Source organism: Trachypithecus francoisi, unplaced genomic scaffold, assembly GCF_009764315.1.
Source record: "Trachypithecus francoisi isolate TF-2019V2 unplaced genomic scaffold, Tfra_2.0 Lachesis_group13, whole genome shotgun sequence".
Taxonomy (NCBI): Eukaryota; Metazoa; Chordata; class Mammalia; order Primates; family Cercopithecidae; genus Trachypithecus; species Trachypithecus francoisi.
The window spans coordinates 32,954,756-32,978,147 of record NW_022681458.1 but is presented as its reverse complement, the minus strand read 5'-3'; the positions used below and the strand labels follow the sequence as shown (position 1 = coordinate 32,978,147).

Genomic DNA, 23,392 nt, shown 5'->3' with positions numbered 1-23,392 from the left:
TGTAAGGCAAATGCGCAGGTGGTAAAAGGAGAGACAACAATAGCTACCGAGAAAAAAATAACTAGCAGAGCTAGGCAAAAGAAAACTGGGCGAAGTCCTATGAAGCTAGACACCTAGCAGTGCATGCAGGGACCACAGGTTGCTGATTCCCTCCTTTGCCTCCCTTCTAATTAGCTGCAGGCCTACTGGTAAATCTTACAACCATAATCAAACCCAGTGTGGAAAATGTTGCATTGGTCTCCCAGCCCTGCATGAGAGTACACCACCATTTTCAGAAAAAGTCTACAACCCGCATCTGTGTTTTTGCACATGCTGATGAAAACTGTTCTGTAGACAGATGGCACACCAGAACCTTAAGAAATGTATCATGCATACTGACATTCATGTGATCAAGTTGTTATTACATACATTGACAGGCTAAGCCATGTGCCTAATCAGCATTTTGGAAAGGTACTAAAAGACCAGAGCATCTTCCCTCCTAGTAGTCTTTATAGTCTACTGAGAGAAAGCCTGTATTCATTTTTCTTTTAATGCTTTATTGAAATGAGTTTTAAAAATTTTTTCATATGAGAACACAGTGAAGGCAATCAATGACAGATTAATTTTATTTTGGATTAACTCTTTGGAAATCTGCCTCCCACTCCATCTCTGTGCAATATTTAATGCCACACATTTGTAAAATGTGCTACAAAGCCAGCTTGCTCTAATACAGAAATACTATATACTCTCTGAATTCTCCAGCAGTCTGCCAGTCACAATGAAGTAGCATAAGATCATGCTTTTTTTTTTTTTTAACAAAATGTAGCCGTGCAATATGCTTCTAAAAGAAGAAAGCTCAACATCAAAAATAACACTTCAATGCAGTTATATCAAAAACTAGTTGTAAAGAAAAATGTACTGGCAAAAGCTGTGGTTTTAAGATGATGCTTCTCATCTGCTCCCAGAGAATCTATTATGAAGTTCCATGGTACAATTCCAATTTTCTAAGTGACCTGCAGAATAAAAGATGATTTTGGTATCAAGCACATCAATTTAACATGGACACAAACATTAGCTTTAAGTCTATAGGAAGTTAAGGTCAAATATCAGATACTAACTTACTGACAAAGATAGATTAATGTAATTACAAAAGAATTTTCATGGAATTATTCTGATATATTTGGAAATTGAGCTATATTTCCCAACTAAATGCAATATGTGATCCCATTCTGGATCTTATATAGAAGGAAAAAATGCTTAAAAAAAATTATTGGGTCAATTGATAAAATTGGTGTATAGAGAGTAGATTAAATAAAAGTACCAATAATAGATATTCTGAAGTTGATAACTATTCTGCGGTTATTTAAGAGAATGACTTTGTTCTTAAGAAACACACACCTAGGGACAGAGGGTAAAGTGGTAGAGTATATATAACTTCTAATGGCTCAGAAAAAAAATTATATATCTTTATCTATATACAGAGAGACAAAGACAGAATATAATAAAGCTAATAGAACAAAACATTAACAATTTGTGATTCTGCATAAAAGGAATATGTGGGTTCTTTGTATATTATTCTTGCAAATTTTCTCTAAGTTTGAAATTATTTTCACATTAAAAAGTTATACTTCTCTTAACCAGCACTACCCAAAGCAAATCAGTTTTTGGCCTTTTAGCAGTTACGTATTATGCTTGTAGGATACTGTTTTGAATTTCTGATGTATTGCTTTGGATTTAAATTTAAATTGTCCTCTCTCTATGTCTCATTTCCTTCCACAATAGCATGAATTTTTCATGAGTGGTGATAAAGAGAGTGATTATATTATTGCTTGCCACTGTCCTGACACTTTTCTTTTCTTTTTATTTTTTGAGAGATGGAGTCTTGCTCTGTCACCCAGACTGGAGTGCAGTGGCATGATCTTGGCTCACTGCAAGCTCCGTCTCCTGGGTTCATGCCATTCTCCTGCCTCAGCCTCCCGAGTAGCTGGGACTACAGGCGCCCGCCACCTCGCCCAGCTAGTTTTTTTTAATATTTTTTTTAGTAGAGACAGGGTTTCACCATGTTAGCCAGGATGGTCTCGATCTCTTGACCTTGTGATCCGCCCGTCTCAGCCTCCCAAAGTGCTGGGATTACAGGCTTGAGCCACCATGCCCGGCACTATTAAAATTTTTAAAACTAGTTTAAAAGATACATTACCCAAGAGTTTGAAAAAATGCCTAAAATGCACAAACAATAAAGTGTGAAGGAAAAAACACAAATGGGTTTTCTGTCATTTGATTGTTAAGAAAGGGCCTTTCTGGAAGGGATTCATCTCAAGGCCTGGGGCCCTACTAAAACATGGGCATTTTTTCTTTTGACATTCCTGGGCTCGCAAGCATCCATCAGCCTATAGAAAGGTCTGGTCCCCAGAACTGAGCCTTTGATCACTATAGACAGGGTACAGAGATTTGAGAACCGTCACCTAAGGGCTATTCACTTACTACCTACTGCCAATTCACTAAATAAAAATAGTTACTGAATCTCTGCTGCCTGCAAAGTACTTCATATACTTGTGAGAAATACTAAGGAAATAAAAGATATGCTTCCATCAAGAACCCAACAATCTTCAGTGGTTGTGGAAGAAAATATATATGGAACAAAATTATATTTAAAAATAAGATACCAATGAGTAATGTTTAGAGGTAGGTTTTCCTTACATAGGGTCCATTGATGAGGCTTTGGGGGTTGTCTGTAAACCCCTATTTCAGAGAGCTTTTTGTGTGTGTGATTAAGTTTAAAGTCTAGATTGTGTGTGTGTGATTTCTGGAGTTGTTACTGTTTTTTTCATTGTTCCTTTGTTTTGCTCTCTAAAACTTGCTGCTTCCAAACACGTATAAAAAATGACCTCATTTTTCAAATTCTTCAAAAAATTCTTCAGAAACAAAGCTATGGTTCTAGAAAGTCTAATACCTTCGGCCGGGCACAGTGGCTCACGCCTGTAATCCCAGCACTTTCGGGGGCTGAGGCAGGAGTTTGAGACCAGCCTGGACAACGTGGTGAAACCCCGCCTCTACTGAACATACAAAAATTAGCCAGGTATGGTGGGGCATGCCTGTAATCCCAGCTACTTGGGAGGCTGAGGCAGGAGAATTGCTTGAACTCGGGAAGTGGAGGTTGCAGTGAGCTGAGATTGTGCAATTGCACTCCAACCTGGGTGACACAGCGAGACTCTGTGTCTCGAGAAAAAAAAAAAAAAAAAAAAAAAAAAAAAAAGAAAAAAAATCTAATACCTTCAAATCTTATTATAGCAAATACGTTTGAAAGAAAATTGAATATGGTGATAATTTCCAAATAGTGCAGTTGTTCTGTTATCAGAATAACATTTATTAAAACCTTGATATGATCAAAGAATTCAGTCAGTTGCTAAAGCAGTTGCTATGATAAGGTTACATTTATAATTAATCAGATATAAGGGACAGAGAAGATAGTTTGCCTCTGAAATCTGAATAAATCCTAAGCCTCATGTAGTCCAGTCTATTCAGAGATTCAGTTTAAAAATGCATGGCACAACAGCCAAACTAAATAAAAATAAAATTCAACTGTCACTTGTTTCCTGATGCAAACCCAATCATAAGTCAGCGTATCAGTTCTCAAAGTTCCCTTCCTCCTTTCTGCCTTACAGCCTTCCAGCATATCTAACATCTCCCATTCAACAAAACTCTAAAATATCCCAGACACCCACCCTGTACCACTTTTCTGATTCTCTCCCCTCTCAGCTTTTCTTCTTTTAATCAGAGAAGTCTCTCTGACTTCTTAAATTTTCTTTTCACTTTGCACGTTACAGCTGAGAGCCCAGACCTGGAAGAACAAAGAGCCCTCCTCCCTTTCTCCTTTCTTTCCAGCCCTGTCCATCTCTGATCATTCTCTAAATTCTGCCACATAAAAATCGGGAATCAGATGGGCAGGAGCAGGGGAGACATTAAGCAGGAAAAAAGAAAATTGTTATTACTGAGAGAGGAATCAAGAATAGGAACATTTTGGATACAGATATTAATACAAACTTTCTCCTCAACGTATTCTTTGCATCAACAGAGTAACAGCCAATTAACTTGTGGACAGTATTTCTCAAATGCTGAAAAGATAATAATGGCTAGTATTTATTTGGGGTTTACTCGGTGCTAAGCACTGTTGTAAACTTTTACCATGAATAATCTCGGTTAATCACCCCAACAACCTTAAGAGGTAGGTATCATTATTCTTCCTATTTTGCAGAGGAGGAAACTAAGGCACAGAGAGTTTAGCTTGCCTGCTGTCACACAGCTGGTAAGCAGTGGGCTCTAGAGGCATCACCTCAGCCTCCTGAGTAGGTGGGACTAGAGGAGCGTGCCACCATGGCCAGCTATTTTATTTTATTTTATTTATTTATTTATTTATTTATTTTGAGATGGAGTTTCGCTCTTGTTGCCCAGGCTGGAGTGCAATGGTGCAGACCCAGAGCATCTGACTCCAAAGGCTAAACTTTTAACCACGCTATCAGGAAAGTACTCCCAAAATAGCTGGTATCAGTTTGGTCCAGTTTACAATTTCATACCTACTTTGTTCTTTGGCTGTGTGTCTGAAAACCTTTGTGATGATTTCCATTCTGTGGCATTTGCTTCCTTTGTAGAGCTGCTGGTGGCATTTTTATTTGTTGTTCCCTTTCTTGACTTGACACCTACAGACAGATGGAGTAACCATATCTGTATATAAAACTTTTTTTAAAAAAGTGTACGTCCACAGTTTCATTTAACTTAATTTCATTAATTAATTATTTTTGAGATAAGGTCTCGCTGTGCCGCCCGGGCTGGAGTGCAGTGGTTCCATCATGACTCATTGCAGCCTCCACCTCCTGGGCCCTAACAACCCTCCCACCTCAGCCTCCTGAGTAGGTGGGACTAGAGGAGTGTGCCACCATGGCCAGCTATTTTATGTATGTATGTATGTATGTATGTATGTATTTTTGAGATGGAGTTTCATTCTTGTTGCCCAGGCTGGAGTGCAATGGCGCAATCTCAGCTCACTGCAATCTCTGCCTCCCAGGTTCAAGAGATTATCTCCCCTCAGCCTCCAGAGTAGCTGGGATTACAGGTGCCTGCCACCACGCCCAGCTAATTTTTGTATTTTTAGTAGAGATGGGGTTTCACCTGTTGGCCAGGCTGGTCTCAAACTCCTACCCTCAGGTGATCCGCCCACCTCGGCCTCCCAAAGTGCTGGGATTACAGGATCACAGGCATGAGCCACTGTGCCCGGTTTATTTTTGTAGGGATGAAGTTTCACTAAGTTTCCCAAGCTGGTCTCAAACTTCTGGGCACACAAGAGATCCTTCCAGCCCAGCCTCCCAAACACTGGGATTACCAGTGTGAGCTACCCTGTCCAGCCCGCCCACAGTTTTAGATCCTTTGCTTCTGGAGTGCTTTGCTCCCATTACCAAAGCATCTGAGAAATAAGGCTTCCTTGATTTCAGTAATGGAGGGAAATCAAGCCCTAAGAGCCCCTGGTTCTTTCAAATTCAACCAGACACAGAAAGCTAATTCCCATTACAATTTTGACCTTACCTGGTGAGGCTATTTCCTAATTTCCTAGTTTTACTTACATTCCTCTAAGCAGATGAAAGTAACCAGGCTTACTCTGTTTGCGGGCGTATTCTGCTGCTTTGGGTGCTGTTAACATGGCAAAGGGGTGCAAGGAGAGGCGGAGAGATGAAACTCGGGGAACCTGAAAGGAAAACAGTCCTACTTTTAAAATCTGTCCATCCTTTGTGGCATGAACACCTGCTAGTTACAGCATTTGGCCTGTTTAATCAACTCTGCATCCTTGAGTCCAATTCTTGAGTACTGTCCAATGGACAGTACTCACAGTCCATTGATGGGGCATGTGAAGCATATGAACGTGAACTTGCACACATGGCCTTTTGTTTCTGTACTTGGTTCCCATTGCCTAGAATGCCCTGTCACGCACAGATACTCTTCACATAGTTCCCTTTATAGCCATTTCCTCCTTTTCTGCCTAGAGGCACCTACCTCTCTTTTACCATGTAACTCAAATATCACCGCTTCTGAGAAATGTCTCCTGATGTCCTCCAATTCCCACTCTCCCTTGCTGGCAGAGCTCCCCCTGCCCACCTAATGCAGAAATGTTGGTTCACTCATCTGGCCAGAAGTCTTTAACAGGCACTTTACAGAAGAAGAAACACGTGAATAGTTGTCCGTTGGTAATCAGGGGAATGCAAATTTAAACCACAGTGAAATACCATAATACACTTAACAGACTGACAAAACTGAAAAAGCCAATAAGCCAATGTGGAGAACCTGCATTGCTGGTAGAAATAGAATTGGCACAACCATTTTGGAAAGCAATTTAGCTTTATGTAGAGAGTTGAAGAGGCTTATACCCACGGCTTAGCAATTTCATTCCTAGGCATATACCACACAGAAACTCTTTTGCTGTGCAACGCTTTTTGCTTTTGCAAGAAATAACTCGGCCAGCCGTGGTAGGTCATGCCTGTAATCCCAGCTCTTTGGGAGGCTGAGGCGGGTGAATCATCTGAGGTCAGGAGTTCAAGACCAGCCTGTCCAACATGGCAAAACCCCGTCTCCACTAAAAATACAAAAAAATTAAGTGAGTGTGGTGGCGGATGATGTAATCCTAGCTACTCGGGAAGATGAGGCAGATTGCTTGAACCCAGGAGGCAGAGGTTGCAGTGAGCCGAGACTGCGTCACCACACTCTAGCCTGGGCAATAAGAGTAAAACTTCATCTCAAAAAACAAAACAAAACAAAACAAAACAAGTGCCTGAAATGGAAAAATAGATGACAACATTGTGGTATATTCCTAGAGTGGAATACTATATGTAGTGAAAAGACACTATAGCTATGTTAGCTGTGTGCAGCAGTATTAATAAGTTTCTCAAACATAATGTTGAATGAAAAAAGAAAACCATTAAATGACACATTTGCTAATATTCTATTTATAAAAACTCAAAAAATGTGCAAACTTAAACAACATATAGATTAGAGATGCATATATGGTAAAACTATAAAGAAGTAAAATATAGTAATCAACATATAATTCAAAATAGTGGTAACCTAGGGCGAAAGGAAGGGTATGAGACAGCAGAGGGTATGCAGAGAGCTTTAAAGCTGTTGCTACTGTTCCATTTTACACACTTGGATTTGTTGGTTTGCTTGGTCTTTGTCCTTTAAATGTAAATTGTTAAGTGTTCATTTGGACACAATTAATATTGAAAGTGTGTTTTTAATCCCTCGTTTACTATTATTATTATTTTTGAGACAGGGTCTCACCCTGTCACCCAGGCTAGAGTGCAGTGGCGAGATCTTGGCTCCCGGCAGGCTTCACATCCCAGGCTCAAATGATCCTCCCATCTCAACCTCCCAAGAAGCAGGGACTGTAGACACACAACACCACACCTAGCAAAGTTTTGTATTTTTTGGTAGAGACAGGTTTTTGCCACATTGCCTAGGTTGGTCTCAAACTCCTGGGCTCAGGTGATTCTCCTGCCTCAGCCTCTTGAAGGGCTGGGATTACAGGTACTGCGCCTGGCCAATTCCTCATGATTAAGATCTGTCAATATTGAACTTTTATTTAAAACATAGGTCCCTCCCCTTATCATGAAAACATTTTAAAATTTCTGCACAATTCAGTCTGAGTCAGCATCCTCCCAAAAGAGAAGATGCTTGGCAAATTACTGGAGTAAGTGTGAGAGGGTGGAAGCCAGGCCTATCACGAAGGGACCAGGCTGCTGTCAGGAGGAAGGAGGCTGGCCATCTGAGTGGGGGTGAACTTGGAAATAGCAGCACTAAAATGGAAGGTCCCCTGGTGCCACCATCGTGTGCTCGATACGTGCGATCGCGATGAGTCCTCAGAGTGATCAGGTGTGTTTGGGGAAGTGTAATCATGCCTATTTAGACATGCCTATTTACATATGGGGAAACTGGGAATCGGAGAGAAATAACTTATCTGAAGACATACAGCTAGCAAGTGACAAAGCTGCGACTGGGCATCAGTCTGTTTGCATGCGACATGCTCTGGACTTGGATGTCAGTTAGGATGGACTCGAATGATAGCCAGTCAGATGGACTCAAATGATAGCCAGTCAGACGCTGGGGTCCGGCTTCATGAAGAAAGAAGGAAACCAGAGGTTCTAGTGCTGTCTGACCACCTGCGTTTGTCTGTTTCCTCTCTCTGATGTGCTCATTTCCACTCTCTCTGTCTCTCTCTTTCTCCATCAAATGGAGCTGAAGAATATTTTTATGTGTGTTCAATTTGTTGAAGGAAGATTTATGTTCTCTTTTCTTCAGGTTAAAATCGAATAAGACACGGTTGGGTGCGGTGGCTCAGCCTGTAATCCCAGTTCTTTGGAAGGTCAAGGGCGGTGGATCACTTGAGTGAGGTAAGGAGTTCAAGACCAGCCCTGACAACATGGCAAAACCTCTCTACTAAAAATTAAAAAAAATTAGCAGTGCGCAGTGGCACGCACCTGTAATTCCAGCTACTCAGGAGGCTGAGGCAGGAGAATCACTTGAACCCGGGGCACAGAGGTTGCAGTGAGCCAAGATCGCACCACTGTACTCCAGCCTGGGTGAGAGAGTGAGACTCTGTCTCAAAAAAAAAAGAGTAAGACATTTTATATTTATCCGGGACTAGTTGTCAGTAACCCTCATTTGCATAAGGCCTTTAGTTGAATTTTTTCTAGGAGTCCAGAATCCTCAGCAGAAAAAAGCTCCCTATCAGCAAAAACCCACTGCCTCTCAGGAGGTAGAACCTGAGGCTAAGAGTTGGTGAGCAATTCTGCGCCTATGACGCCTTTCTACCATCAGGTGGCAGCACATACTCCCGGAGAAAGTCATCAAGCCTAGCACAGTACCCATATTGTGTCATGTGGCCAATTCCAGTTGCAGGAAATTCGACATAATCTGATTAGTATTCAACAGAGTTTTAAGCTTTTGCTTGGGAAGGATTTTAGCTGTTGCTTAGGAGACATTTTATAGGAAGGAATCATTCAGATATATGTAGCAATTAAAGAAGAATCTCTGGCAATATCTTTTTTTTTTTTTTTTACTCCTCTTTCTAGTTAAAACCATTTTTTGAAATTATGTTAAATTCCAAAAGATTCTTAAAATAGCCTTACAGTTCAGTCTTTGAAACGCTACATTTCTATTGAGAGGTTCTGCTAATTCCTAATTCAAGATGTGGCAAAAGTCCCTGCGTGCAGCTGATGTGTATCTCCAAGAGTAAGGCCTGAACTGGCGTTCTGCAAGTGGGGAGCCTGTGAGGCTCACGGGGCAGATCCTCAGGCTCTTAGGCTCTCGTATTGGTAACTCAAATTACACCCTCTGTGATAACTGATTGTCCAAAAGAGGCAAAGTTTACATTGTGTTAATAATACACGTGGATACTTGATTAGCTATTTAATTTTTGAATATTTAGAGCAGTGGTTCTCAATCTCATGTGATTTTGCCTCCCTGGGGACATTTGGCAAAGTCTAGAGACTTTTTTTTTTTTTTTTGAGACGGAGTCTCCCTCTGTTGCCCAAGCTGGAGTGCAGTGGCACTATCTCCACTCATTGCAATCTCTGCCTCCTAGGTTCAAGCAATTCTCCTGCCTCAGCCTCCTGAGTAGCTGGGATTACAGGCACCCACCACCACACCCAGCTAATTTTTGTATTTTTAGTAGAGACGGGGTTTCACCATGTTGACCAGGCTGGTCTTGAACTCCTGACCTCAAGTGATAACACCCGCCTCGGCCTCCCAAAGTGTTGGGATTACAGGCATGAGCCATGGCACCGGGCTGACATTTTTAATTGTCACAACTGGTGAGAAGCTACTTGCATCTAATGGGTAGAGGCCAAGGATGCTGTGAAACATCCCACAGTGCACAGGACAGCCCCAGACCTCCATTCCCTGAGTACCAGAACTTTAATTAAAGCTATTATTTGGAGGTTACCATGTGCCAAACACAAAGGGCTTCACTGATTCTAACTCACTTCATTCCCACAACAACCCTGTCTTTGCGTCCTTGTTTTTACAAACAAAATTGAGAATTAGAGAGGTTAGAACATTTGCCCAGAATTATTCTGCTTGTAACAGTGGAGCTGGGATTCAAACCCAGGAGGCCAGGCTTTGGAATCCTAGTGCTTAACATTACACAATCTGCCTCTCGGATAACATACCTCTATATATACACTACATATACATATAGTATATATACATATGTATACATATCTGTATATTACATATACATATACACACATGTATACATATATACAGATATGTATACATATATCGTAGTACAGTAATCAATGGCTCAATTATATATATCCACACTTGTATGTATATATAGTATGTTTGTGTGTGTGTATATATATATAAAATTGAGCCATCATTCACACCACATAGCAATAAACAAATACAAGCGGCCAGGTGCAGTAGCTCACGCCTGTAATCCCAGCACTTTGGGAGGTTGAGGTGGGTGGATCACCTGAGATCAGGAGTTCGAGAACAGCCTGACCAACATGGCGAAACCCCATCTCTACTAAAAATACAAAATTAGCCAGGTGTGGTAACGCATGCCTGTAATCCCAGCTACTCAGGAGGCTGAGGCAGACAATCACTTGAACCCGGGAGGCGTAGGTTGCAGTGAGCCAAGATTGCGCCATTGCACTCCAGCCTGGGCAACAATAGGGAAACTCTGTCTCAAGAGAAAAACAAGCAAACAAACAAACAAAAACTAAGACAAAAAACAAATACGAGGCTTTAAAGAAAAGTCAGCCTCTGTGATAATATTACCTCTTTCTGTTCTGAGCTGGTTATTGTCACTGATTGTGAGAATGGGGACTATGTGTCACTGAACAGAAGGTGCTGAACAAAGGCTCTTTAATGAATAAATGAGTGATCAGATGGATAGGTAGAGATTGGTTGGTCCACCTCTACATGGTCTGTCTTCCCCTTCTAGCACCATTCCTTCCTTCCTTCCTTCCTTCCTTCTTCCTTCCTTCCTTCCTTCCTTTTCTTTCTTTTTCTTTCTCCTTCCTTCCTTCCTTCCTTCCTTCCTTCCTTCCTTTCTTTCTCTTTCTTTCTTTTCTTTCTTGACGGAGTTTTGCTCTGTTGCTCGGACTAGAGTGCAGTAGCACAATCTGGGCTCCCTGCAACCTCTGCCTCCCAGGATCAAGCGATTCTCCTGCCTCAGCCTCCCAAGTAGCTGGGATTACAGACATGCACCACCACGTCCCGCTAATTTTTTGTGTTTTTAGTAGAGATAGAGTTTCACCATGTTGGCCAGGTTGGTCTCGAACTCCTGACCTCAGGTGATCGACCCACCTCTGCCTCCTAAAGTGCTGGGATTACAGGCGTGAGCTACCACGCCTGGCCTTCTAGCAACTTTAAATGAACCTGATTTATCTGAGCTACTCAGACAACCATGTTTGCAAACCTTCTTGAATGATAACCCAGCCAAGCCTGGAGGGGTCCACAGTGCCATCCTCTCGAGGATGTGATTTTCCATATTAGTCTTTTGGCCATGTGAGTTGGGACCAACCAGTCAGATGTGCTGATACCTTTCTAGACCTTTCCCAGGTACCAGAAGATGACAGGGAGAAAACAGTGACTGAAACAGAAGGGTTTGGGACTCACGCTTGCATGTATATGTGCTGAGGGTTAGGGGAAAAGGAGAAAGGGCAGCCTAGAAGGGAGAAAGCTGCAGAAAAAGGCAAGCAGGAATGAAGCAGTATGATTTGCTTGGCTATCCAAGGAACACAGAGAGCTGGGCTTTCTTTGAAAACCAAGAACATCTTGATCTCTGAGGAGCATCAGGCCTGGGGTGGCTTATATCTCAGACAAGGTAAGCTCCAATATAGGATATAAGATCTATAGGAAAAGTAATCTTGGCTGGGTGTGGTGGTGCATGCCTGTAATCCCAGCACTAGGAGAGGCCAAGGTGGGAGGATTGCTTGAGCCCAGGAGTTCAAGACCAGCCTGTGGAACATAGGGAGACCCCCATCCCTAAAAATTTTTTATTATTATTATTTTTGAGACAGAGTTTCCGCTCTTGTTGCCCAGGCTGGAGTAGAGTGGTGTGATCTCAGCTCACCACAACCTCCGTCTTCTGGGTTCAAGAGATTCTCCTGCCTCAGCCTCCCCGGTAGTTGGGATTACAGTCAACCACCATCACACCCGGTGAATTTTTTGTGTTTTTAGTAGAGTTGGGGTTTCACCATGTTGGCCAGGCTGGTCTCAAACTCCTGACCTCATGTGATCCACCCACCTTGGCCTCCCAAAGTGCTACAGGCGTGAACCATTGCGCCCTGCCTACAAAAATGTTCTTAAAAAGTTATCTTGTCTGACTTGCTCACCACTGTGTCCCTTGCACCTACAATTATACTGAATGAACAGATTAATGAATGAATGAATGAGTGAATGAATGAAGTGAGTTGAAACGAGAGGGATCAGAGAGAAAGTTCTGATTTTCACAATCATCAAGGGCATTTGAGTCTCAGGACTACAGTCAGGTTACATATGGATTAAGGTGATAGGAAGGTTGGTTTTGATGTAAACACTTGACTCCTAAGGTGGACCTGGTAGGCTCTTGAACTCTACATGACCCCAGTGCTTGCACAATGATCTGCAGTAAAAGAGTAAGGGAGGCAGGCATTCCTGTGGCCCAGCCCTGCCCCTGCCCTGCCCTCCCTTCTGAATCCAGGTGGGGGCAGGGAAAGCCACAGTGTGAGCGGAAGACCTGGGCATGAGGGTGTTGGTTCTCCCCCTTCCTCCCTCCCACTGCATGGCCCTCACCACCCCACCTTCCTTTTCCTCTTCCTCTTCCCTCTTCCCTCTTCTAGAGGTATCCGAAGGTGAAGGGATCAGTAGTTCACCTCTAAACAGCAGTTCATATTTAAATGTTTACTTAATGTTCATACATTTACAAGTGTCAAAAATGGAAGTGGTCTTAAACATTAATCAGAACACCCATTTTTTTTTTAAGATCAGTCATATGGAGGCCCAAAGGAGGAAAGGGACGCATCTAGGGTTTCATAGTCGTGGAGTGAGAACTTAAACCCAGGTTTCTGAACTCCCAGGTCATTGCTGCTTCTACTGCTAATGATTTCAAAGTAGTTTCATGGGAGGAGCTGGCAGTGGAGCTCACACCTATAGTTCAGCTACCTAGGAGGCTGAGGCCAGGATTTCGAGGATTACTGGGTCCCAGGAATTTGAGACCAGTAGTGATACCCGTCTTTAATAAAAGTAGTGTTGGCCGGGAGCGGTGGCTCACAGCTGTAATCCCAATACTTTGGGAGGTTGAGGCGGGTGGATCATGAGGTCAGGAGATTGAGACCATCCTGGCTAATGCGGTGAAAGCCCGTCTCTACTAAAAATACAAAAAATTAACCTGGCGTGGTGATGGGCACCTGTAATCCCAGCTACTCAGGAGGCTGAGGCAGGAGAATGGCGTGAACCCGGGAGGCGGAGCTTGCAGTGAGCCGAGATCACAACACTACACTCCATCCTGGGTGACAGAGCGAGACTGTGTCTCAAAAAAACCGCAAAACCACAGCAGAATAAAATTCGGCCCTCAAGCCTGGTACTCTCTTTGCTGCCTCTTTGCTGACGCTTCTCAGCCTTACACGAGACACATTTGTTATTACTGCGTGGTCTTTTACATATGAAAGGCATTTCATAAACATGTTATTCAGGTAAGAAATGGTTATGTCTGGTTTTGTACATTTTGATGCAAAACTGTTATTTAGTAATTGATGTCTGAAAATACGACATTATACATTTATACACTAAATAAATTATCTCTAAAAATCCCTTATATTGACCATCCCAGGTCACCCTTACCTTGATGGTACCAGAATTGGTAGAAGAATCAGCCCCATAAATTCTAAAGACTTCCTCAATCGGGATACTGTTCTGTTAAACAACAACAGCATTAACAAAGTATAATCATACCATGGCTTTTCTTTTATTACAACACAAAGCTAGTATAGCTCCAGTATGTCTAAAACTGTGCTTGGGTATGAGTACTAAATACAGTAAATAACTTCTGATCAATGGATGAATCAGTTTTACAGATACCAATGAGTTATGTCTCTCATTCTTTTCTTTTTTCTTTGCCTCTTAAATAAATGTTTTCACATACAGTTTAGAAGTTAGTCTTTCTATTATGTTAAAAAAATGAAGCATTTACTATTAGTAACTCCTAAACATTTAGAAACATTGGTTGAAAAATAATGCAAATATTCATTACTATAAAAATGCTCAGAGTAGATATGAAATATTCATACAGGCAAATAATATTCTTTTCCTTACCATTAAGATTCCAGCATAAGATGATAAAATCATAGCTTCTCGTTCTCTACGATTTGGATACATGGGTCTGCCACGGAATGGCATTTTCCTAATGGGGAATAGGAAATACAAGTGGAGGATTTATTCTTGTTATTTTTGATGCCTGCTGAGGTTGTGATGATAATTGATAAGTAATCTGCAATGGCTGTGTGCTATCTGCTTATTTATCTTAATAAAACTGATGTGATTGTTCCTCCATCAATGAAATCCAAACTTTGAATTTTTAACCTTCCAATAATGGTGATGAATTTGGCCTCATCTATCCATGTTTTCACAGCAATCAAAGACTGGCAGACTGGCCACTGTGGGGGATGTTTACGGTTTTGCGAACCGTTATCCTTTCTGTTTTTGTGGCAATTTGCTTTGGGGGAACTACCTAACCCCACTGTAAGCCTATATGCTTCTAGGGGAGCCCACTACACCGCTAGATTCCAAAGGCGAAAAATACACTGTGGACTGAGCTGTCAGTGTATTCTACCTCCCCTGCACTGCCACTGTCCAACCCTAGACAAGTCAGGTAACAGCCACTAAGACACAATTATGTGATTTTAAAAAATATATATATGTGTGTATATATATGTATATATGTATATATGTGTGTATATATATGTATATATATATGTATGTGTATATATATGTGTATATATATCTCCACCTTTCCTCTGATAATGAAATAGGCTGAAACTAGGAATGATGTTCACCCTGAGGAAATGGAGTCAAGAGGTAGATCCATATGATATTGTTTGAGTTTTGAATTAAACCATGCCTAACACAGTCCTACCTGTGGACTTTTCAGATTCAAGGGCAATAAAATCTACTCCCCACCTTTTTTTGCTTAAGGCTGTTCAAATTGGATTTTCTGCTCATTGCAGCTAAACCCTAACTGTTAACATCTCTCTAGGATCAGGTGTGTAGTCCAGAGCCACTGAGTAGAAAAAAAAAAATAACAGGCCTCTGGAATAAGTGATTTGATCCTGTCTTCATTAGTTCTGTGTTCTTACCAATTGAGTGAGTCTGCCTGTACACTCCCTACACACGACAGAAAATGCTAGTAATCCCAGAAAGAAAATTATTCTGCGCTTCAAATAACTCAGCTGAGATACATATCTGCCTAAATGCCTAAGAATTTGTGTTTGCTAGTCCTTAGGAAAAGATTACAGCCTTTAACCGTAGAACTGACTATTTGAAATTATGGCATGCACAGAGCAAAGCAGTCACGTTTCTAACACAGAGCATTCTTTATATTTGAGATGGAGTCTCACTCTGTTGCCCAGGCTGGAGTGCAGTGGCACAACCTTGGCTCATTGCAACCTCCGCCTCCTGGGTTCAAGTGATTCTCCTCTCCTGCCTCAGCCTCCTGAGTACAGGTGTGCACCACCATGCTGGGCGAAGTTTTGTATTTTTAATAGAGACGAGGTTTTACCATATTGGCCAGGCTGGTCTTGAACTCCTGGCCTCAAGTAATGAGTCTGCCTCGGCCTCCCAGAGTGCTGGGATTACAGGCATGAGCCACCACACCCGGCCCCTTAAGATACAACATTCTGTGCAAGAAAGTCTTTTATCTCACAGAAGTCAATTGGTAGAGATGCAAAACATGGAAACATGTAACTTCTTCAAGTTGGCAACTGTGGAGGTTCCTCAGGTGTCTCGTTGAAGGGGATATTCACCCTGTAGTGTTTTCAAATCAGAGTGCCTCATGATGGAAGATGTTAGGGCTGGAACTTCCTCTATCATTAATCATAGGCACAAATTAAAGAGGAAAGCAACAAACCTATTTCAACTTACAGTTCCTCCCACTCCAACCAAGTTAAGTCTTCTGAGGGATGCAGCCATTGCAAAGCAACACTGATGGCCAAGTCATAGTGTGCCTGGGAGGAGGAAGCACAGAAAGCAAAGAAACAGGCTTAGACATTGGCCGAAGTACTCTCTGGACCCAATGACAATGGTACTGCTAAGCCTATTCTAGTCTGTCATGTCCAAAATGGGAAGGATCATTAGCTTTAATAACCTGATGCTCAGACAGATTTTTTTTTTTTTTCTCAGACCTCACCTCACAGGGATGAATCAGTCAGAAATATTTTGGGATCTTCAGACATTAAATTTATTTCCCACTAGAGCAGTTATCTGATTTCTGTGATTTGGAAACAAAAGGAGAGATCAGTGAAGAATAATAAACTTGGAATCAGAAAATCTGGGCTCAAATCTAGGTATTGCTAACAACTCACGGAATATCCTTAGGTGAGTAACTGATGCTCTCTGGGTCTCAGTTTCCCTAAATTTTAAAATAGAAAAAGGTAAGGCTGGGGGAACAGGCCCTCAGGGAACAATTTCTGGTTCTATGAGCAGAATGTAAGAAATGTGCTTCCAGGGGTGCAGGGGCAGTGTGGTGGGAATTTGGAAGGATGGGCCATTTTATGTCTACCTGGGGAGATAGCTAGAATCCCAAGAAGCTTCAGAGATGGAAGCTTCATTGGAGCTGGGGCTTGTGGGATGAGAATGTCTACAGATGGGGAAGGAAATCACAGGTAGAGGAACTATAATGAAGCAAGGATGGGGCAGGCGGGGAGCGGGATAGACCTGAGTGAGTGACTTGCTGAGAGTTTTACACGCACATATAGTAAAAAGCTGAGAACGAATGCAGAGGCTCATTTTTATCATAGTGACCACCTTTTCCTAGTAATTCCTAAGAATTCTTGTTCAGTAAGCATATTTACCATTTGTCTATCAAAATATTCCTTCTCTCCTTTCAGTCCCCACACACAGAAAAGGGAAGATTGGTTTTGTTTTTAATTATTGTAGAGGCGTTCTGAAGTTTTAACATTTTTAAACAGTGGAGTTATTTCTTCCAGGGACTGAACCCAACTGAACAGGGAACCTAAATGAATAAATAAACAGGAAGAATGGGACCATGACCAGTTGTTGCAACCTGATCCAAGGTTTGATGCCTTGGCGTCACCTCTTTGCTTATTTGAAATGCAAATTCCAAGGCCGTGGGCCCACCCCATTTCACCTCCTGAATCAAAACAGCCTTGTAATATGACCTCATTAAAGCTTGAGAAGCACTGCTCTAATCTACTTAATTTATCTGTTTAATATGTGTACAGAGAGAATAAGGCTTAACTGTTTCCTTAGCTCCAGGGTAGTTTTGAAAGCCAGTGAGACTGACTCTACTTTAGTCAGAGAAGAAGAGGAGAGGGGAGTGGAGGGAAAGAGTCTTTTTTATTAGTGCAAGGATAGTAAATGGGCAGTGGAAAAACTGAGGGTGTGCTGATTTCTTTTGAGTTAGATCTTCATATGGTTTCTTCCTTAATTTCTGTGATGTGAACTTTCAGATCCTGAGTCTGGGTTTCAAAATGAATAACACCAAGGATTTTTAGGGTTACTTAATTTATTTGGTTTTCCCCCACTAATGCAAATGGTAAAGAAATTATTTTGAGAACTACGTGATAGCTAATTTTATCAAACTCTTAACTCCACGGAGGTAACATTTTGCCTTGCATTGATTTTGCTTTTTAATCTTCTTTCCTAATAGCAAATAACTCTCATGATTTTTATTTTCTCATTCTCTTTTTGCTTTCTGGTTAGTGGGTTGAAATGACCATATGAACAATCTCAGGGTGAGGAGAAGATGAGGAAGAGGACATTTGGGGGATGGGTGTCAATATTAGCCTTGTTTATTGTATAAATTAGATCCTTTCTCTGTCTCTTTAATACACATATAACACAAATATGACTCGCATCAGCATGCCTTTCTTTACCATATCATCTAGAGAGGTGAGTTGCCTTCTTCCTTTTGGGTCAAATTCATTTTCCCGAAGTCTGATGCCAATATAATCTCCCCTTAAAAGCAAGAGAGCAGCATTGAACCATTGGAGTGACACAGGCTCAGTCTGCAGAAGAAGGCTTTTTTTCCCCCATCCCTCCCTCCTCCAACAAAATACAACAGAAGTTGCTAATACTCTGGTAGCTGAGTTAATATTCAGTTTTGGTTTACATGGTAATTCTACGGTGCTGCAGTTTAAAATGTCTAACCATAATTAACTGAAATAACATTTATCTAAAAATTAAACTCAACTGGAACAGAATTTACAGGAAAGTAAATAATATGCCAAATACCCACACACAGAAATGGTTTTATAAGACCAAAAGGATTGAGACACGCTGTTTAAAATAATCATTTGCTTGCTTCCCATGTTAAATTCAAGCAGCATGTCCAAAGTTGATAAATTCCAGATACATACAATTCTGTAGGTAAGTATTCTTTTGCCATAAGATTTTTTCTCTTTAGAATGCAAATACCCTTAGGAGGAGGAGTGCATGAAAACTTATTAGTGATTCCATTTTAGTTCATCCTTAGCAGATCCTTTCCTAACAGTGACTTTTAATAAAAGAAGGTAAAATAAGCACCATGAGGAGAGAAGAGAGAGAGGTGCTACCCCGGGAATATCAGAGAGAGGAAATGGGTGCAGGAAAAGAAGGACTATGGCATCTCCCAGGTTGATTTCGGCACATTTCACAATTTGACATAAGGTGGAGAATAAGTTTATTTCTGGCTTCTAAAAGCTTTTCTTCTGAGTCACTAAGCTTAACTAGATTGATAAAAATTCTTAAATTTCTACTGAAATTTCAGGATACTTTAAAGTAGCCTAAATGTATTCTTTGGATATAAACTTGCATTTATATCACTTTTGAAATTCCAATTCTTTGGATGAGATATGTGGAAGAGTTGGCATTCCTGATCATGGTTTGTTCTTTACTATTCTATTGGTCTCTAACATATAACACAAATACGACTCGCATCAGCGTGCCTTTCTTTACCATGTAATCTAGAAAGGTAAGTTCCCTTCTTCCTTTTGGGTCAAATTCATTTTCCTGAAGTCTGATGCCAATATATAATATCCGCTTAAAAGCAAGAGATGAATATGAATTCACATATATGTGCATACACATATATGTATACACGTGTACTATATATGAATTCACTTATGTGTATACATGTATGTATGTACATATATGTAAATTCATAATTTCTTCTAGTATTTCTTAAGGGCTTGTTAAAATAAAATTATCTTAGAAGGCCAAAAAAAGATATTTGATGGGGATGGTGATAGCTCTTTGATGAACAGGGTATTACTGTTGTGTCTATAATACATACGAGATAGAACATAATCTTTCTTTTTTCTTTTTATATGGTTTGTGATCTTTCACCAACATTTGTTAAGTACAAGTCAAAGAAAAACTACCATGGGAGGAAAACATTTGTTTCAAAGGAAACTTGTTGTTTTCTGTGTTTGTTTCAAAACATTCAGATGTCAAGAAAAAGGAGATGAATTTCTTAGTCAATAAGGCTGACAATAAAAGAGGCAGAGCAGGAGGCTGCAATTCAGATGCTGGGCCCTTTCAGGAATCTCTCCTATACCTTTTACCAGCAGAGGCAGACCCTTTCAACGGTGCATCCTGCCTACACAGGCTGACTGGGACATAGGCTCAGCTCTCGGGCTCTAGAATGCGGATACCTTGGATGTGCAGGCTGCCAGCAGAAACATCCTCCCAAAAGTTTCAGCATCCTGCCTTACACTACATGTGAGGCCTCCCTGGCAGGAGACCAAGAGAGGCCAGATCATCCTCTGTTTTTCTCCTACCATGCAGAAATAGATTCCTAAACCGCTGCCAATACCCAAGCCATATATGACATGAAATCCACTGAATGCCAAGTGTCATAAATGAAAGTTATTCTCAATCATACTTACAAGAGCTTTTTCATTTCCTTCTTTATGAGCCTTCTTTCCATGTTAAAGGCTTAGCCAGCTGAGCAGGTATCTGCAGCTGACAGTACACTTGAGATCCTGTGGGAAGACCCAGCTTCTCTGAGCCTAGAGGCTACAGCAGCAAATCAGAGAGAATTTGAGTTAGGGATGCTATCACTCCAAATACCAGTCATGGAGTCCTAGGCTCTGGAAGGGATCCGAGGGAGCACCTCATTCAGGCCTCTTATTCAGCAGGTTCGGGGTCAAAAAGCTGCCTGGAGGCTCATGCACTGTACTTTGTGTTTATTTGACACCTTTTATTCCTTCCAAATTTTTCCAGCACTTATTTACTTAATTTACTCTTCCTTGCAATAATCTAGCAAGTAAAACCAAAATGGTTTGTGCAATAACTGATGAGACTATTCGGGCAGAACCATCCAAACTAGATGGATGCGATCCATCTAGATCTGAATGTGTTTGGGTTTTTCTGTGAGCATAACTCCCGGTGAGTTCACCCTGGCTCAGTGGCTCATAATGCAGTTTTCCATAGAATCCATCTACACCCTCCTATGGCCAGGAGGTCCTTGAAAGAAAATGTGGTTATGGGAAATATGTCTTCAATTCCCACCCCTGCATTGAACCAGAAATTGAAGATCAGGTGATGGGGTCAAAAGAGGTCTGAAGTCATCAAAAAGGAGTCTATAGAAAATCAGCACTATTGAATGGGGTACTCAGGGAGAGGTATAAATAGGACATCTATCTGTGATGTTTTATTTATTATTAAATTTATTTTATGGTTGGGCCACTATCTGTGATGTTTTATTTATTTTTAAATTTATTTTATGGTTGGGCCTCTATGACCAAATAGTTGTTCAAACATTATCCGGATGTTTCTGGTGTTTTTTGATGAGATTATCATTTAATTCAGTGGATTTTGAAAGCAGATTGCCCTCTAGCTGAGTGAGCCTTGTCCAGTCAGTCAAAAGCCTTCACGGAACAAAAGCCTGACCTCCCCCATGCAAGAAGGAATCTGCCAGTAGGTAGCCTTTGGATTGAAACTGCAACTCTTCCCTGAGTCTGCAGGCAGCTGGCCTCCTCTATCAGATTTTGGGCTGGCCAAGACCCCACAATCATGTCAACCAATTCCTTAAAATCAAAATATTTGAGCAAAAGAGATGGTTAAGCCTATACTGCACCTTGTGTGTGTGTGTGTGTGTATCCACACACATCCTGTCGGTTCAATTTCTCTGAGGAACCCCAATACTCAAATATAACAAAATGTTAGTAGTTATTGACTCCGGAATTCTAAACCCATGGGTGTTTATTATACTACCCTTCGTACTTTTAAAATTGTACGTGTATTTATATCACTACTCTAAAGATGATTGGAAAACAAACTTTAGAAATGTTTTTTTAAAAATGGTACCATATAAACACTAAGCTTCACTTGATTCAGCTCTACTAACAGTAAGCAAAGAGCAAACAGGATGGCGCTGATCTAAAAGTATTCCCTAGGCCACCTTCATTATTTTGGATACATTTTTTTTTTTTTTTTTTTGAGATGGAGTCTCGCTCTGTTGCCAGCCTGGAGTGCAGTGGCACAGTTTCGGTTCACTATAACCTCCGCCTCCTGGGTTCAAGCGATTCTCCTGCCTCATCCTCCCAAGTAGCTGGGACTACAGGTGCATGCCACCATGCCCAGCTAATTTTTTTGTATTTTTAGTAGAGACAGGGTGGTGTCACCATATTGGCCAGGATGGTCTCCATATCTTGACCTTGTGATCCACCCGCCTCGGCCTCCCAAAGTGCTGGGATTACAGGCATGAGCCACTGTGCCCGGCCATTTTGGATCATTCTTGCTGCTGCTACATCTGCTTCAGTTTTTGGGGAGTGAACGGGATGTGGATAAGATGAAAGTGGGAAGAAAGTGAGAGCATTTCACAGGAAATTGATTAAGTATCAAGACAAAATATTGCCCCCTACAGAGTCAACGGGGAGAGAATGCAGCAAACCATAGAGGTGGTCCCATTGCCTAGAGAAGAAAGAGCACTGGACCCAGGAAAGCCACACTCGTTGATGCGGCTGTGCATCTTCTGCTTCCCAGCCTCAGGTAGTATCCTAAAAAGATGGGCCTGGCTAACATTGCCAAAAGCACTTGTTACCCCAACATTCTGTAACTCTATAAAGTCTGGCATGCATTAAAATTCTTCTGATTCAATAATTTGGAAAAACATTTGTTGCTAGACTATTTGGCCTATCTCAATTCCTTGAAGGGGACTAAGGCACACTTAGCATGTGCTTTAATCCATTCTTGTCTTGTAATTCTGAGCAAGCCCTTTGAGTTTCAGACTTACAAGTTATAATATTTGCGTTGCTCGGTTGTTGTGACAGCTTCCTCTTAGATCATCCCTCATCCTCCCCATCCCCTGCCCCCACCACCGCCATTCAATATAGTATAATATGCAAAGGTTTCAATCTTTAAAATATGAGTATATCCCACTCCCAAATCACTAAGCTGTAGATCAGAAAACGCTGTGAGGCCACCAACTAGCTGTGCACCTTGAACAAATTAATTTGCCTCTCTATGTTTCTTCATTTCTTCCTCTGTAAAAAAAAGCATTGAATGATTGGAGAGATTCCTTACAGCTGTAGAAGTCAGTGATTTATATGCATTTGGTAGCTACGCCTGGTTTAAAGAAGGCCATTTGCACGGACTCTAATTCAGCTAGATTTGAATTCTGCCAGTTACCCCTCTTCTCTGACTATAGAGCTCTAAAGAAAACAAGACCGCTGTGTGTTTTGTGTGTGGCTGAAAGCACACACAAAAGAGGTACTGGAAAGATGTCAGCTGTCTCAGGCTTTAACTGTTTCATAGAAACAATTCCCTAGAAGAGCCCCCAGATTCTATAGGAATATCATTTCCTGGAGAATATCTGCACATCCCATGCAGGTTCCCTGCTGCACCCCTGCAATCGTGGTACAGGTCTCTCAGGCTGTTCTATTAGGTGCCTGCTCTTAACAAATTCCCCTTTGAGAATTGCTCACCAACCGGAGACCTATTCCAGTGCTTTTGTTCTCTCTCTGCTTCTGGAGGCATGCTGGAGCATCCGCGCGTCTCAGACTGGTGCTCACAGACATCAGGATAACATGCTTTTTCCTGGTTGCTAGGAAACGGTGAATGAATTAAAATCATTTGTTTTAAAAATACACTCCCCCACGCCCACCCCCATTAAGGGTTGAGGGAGGGTGAAAAGTCATATATTTGGGACAGGACTGTGATCCTG

At 41.4% G+C, this 23,392-nt stretch overlaps 1 protein-coding gene across 1 annotated transcript; it reads right to left on the bottom strand.

Annotated features, from left to right (window-relative positions):
* Window positions 1-525: 525 nt before the first annotated feature.
* On the bottom strand, window positions 526-23,250 carry CUNH2orf80 (chromosome unknown C2orf80 homolog). The gene is made up of 9 exons (XM_033232100.1): window positions 23,154-23,250; window positions 20,112-20,241; window positions 18,120-18,201; window positions 16,147-16,229; window positions 14,323-14,410; window positions 13,852-13,923; window positions 5,626-5,713; window positions 4,555-4,673; window positions 526-992 (listed from the first exon to the last, which is right to left on the bottom strand). The coding sequence occupies exons 2-9, from the start codon at window positions 20,150-20,152 to the stop codon at window positions 984-986; spliced, it is 582 nt and encodes a 193-aa protein (XP_033087991.1). The 5' UTR covers window positions 20,153-20,241; window positions 23,154-23,250; the 3' UTR covers window positions 526-983.
* Between the last annotated feature and the right edge of the window lie 142 nt (window positions 23,251-23,392).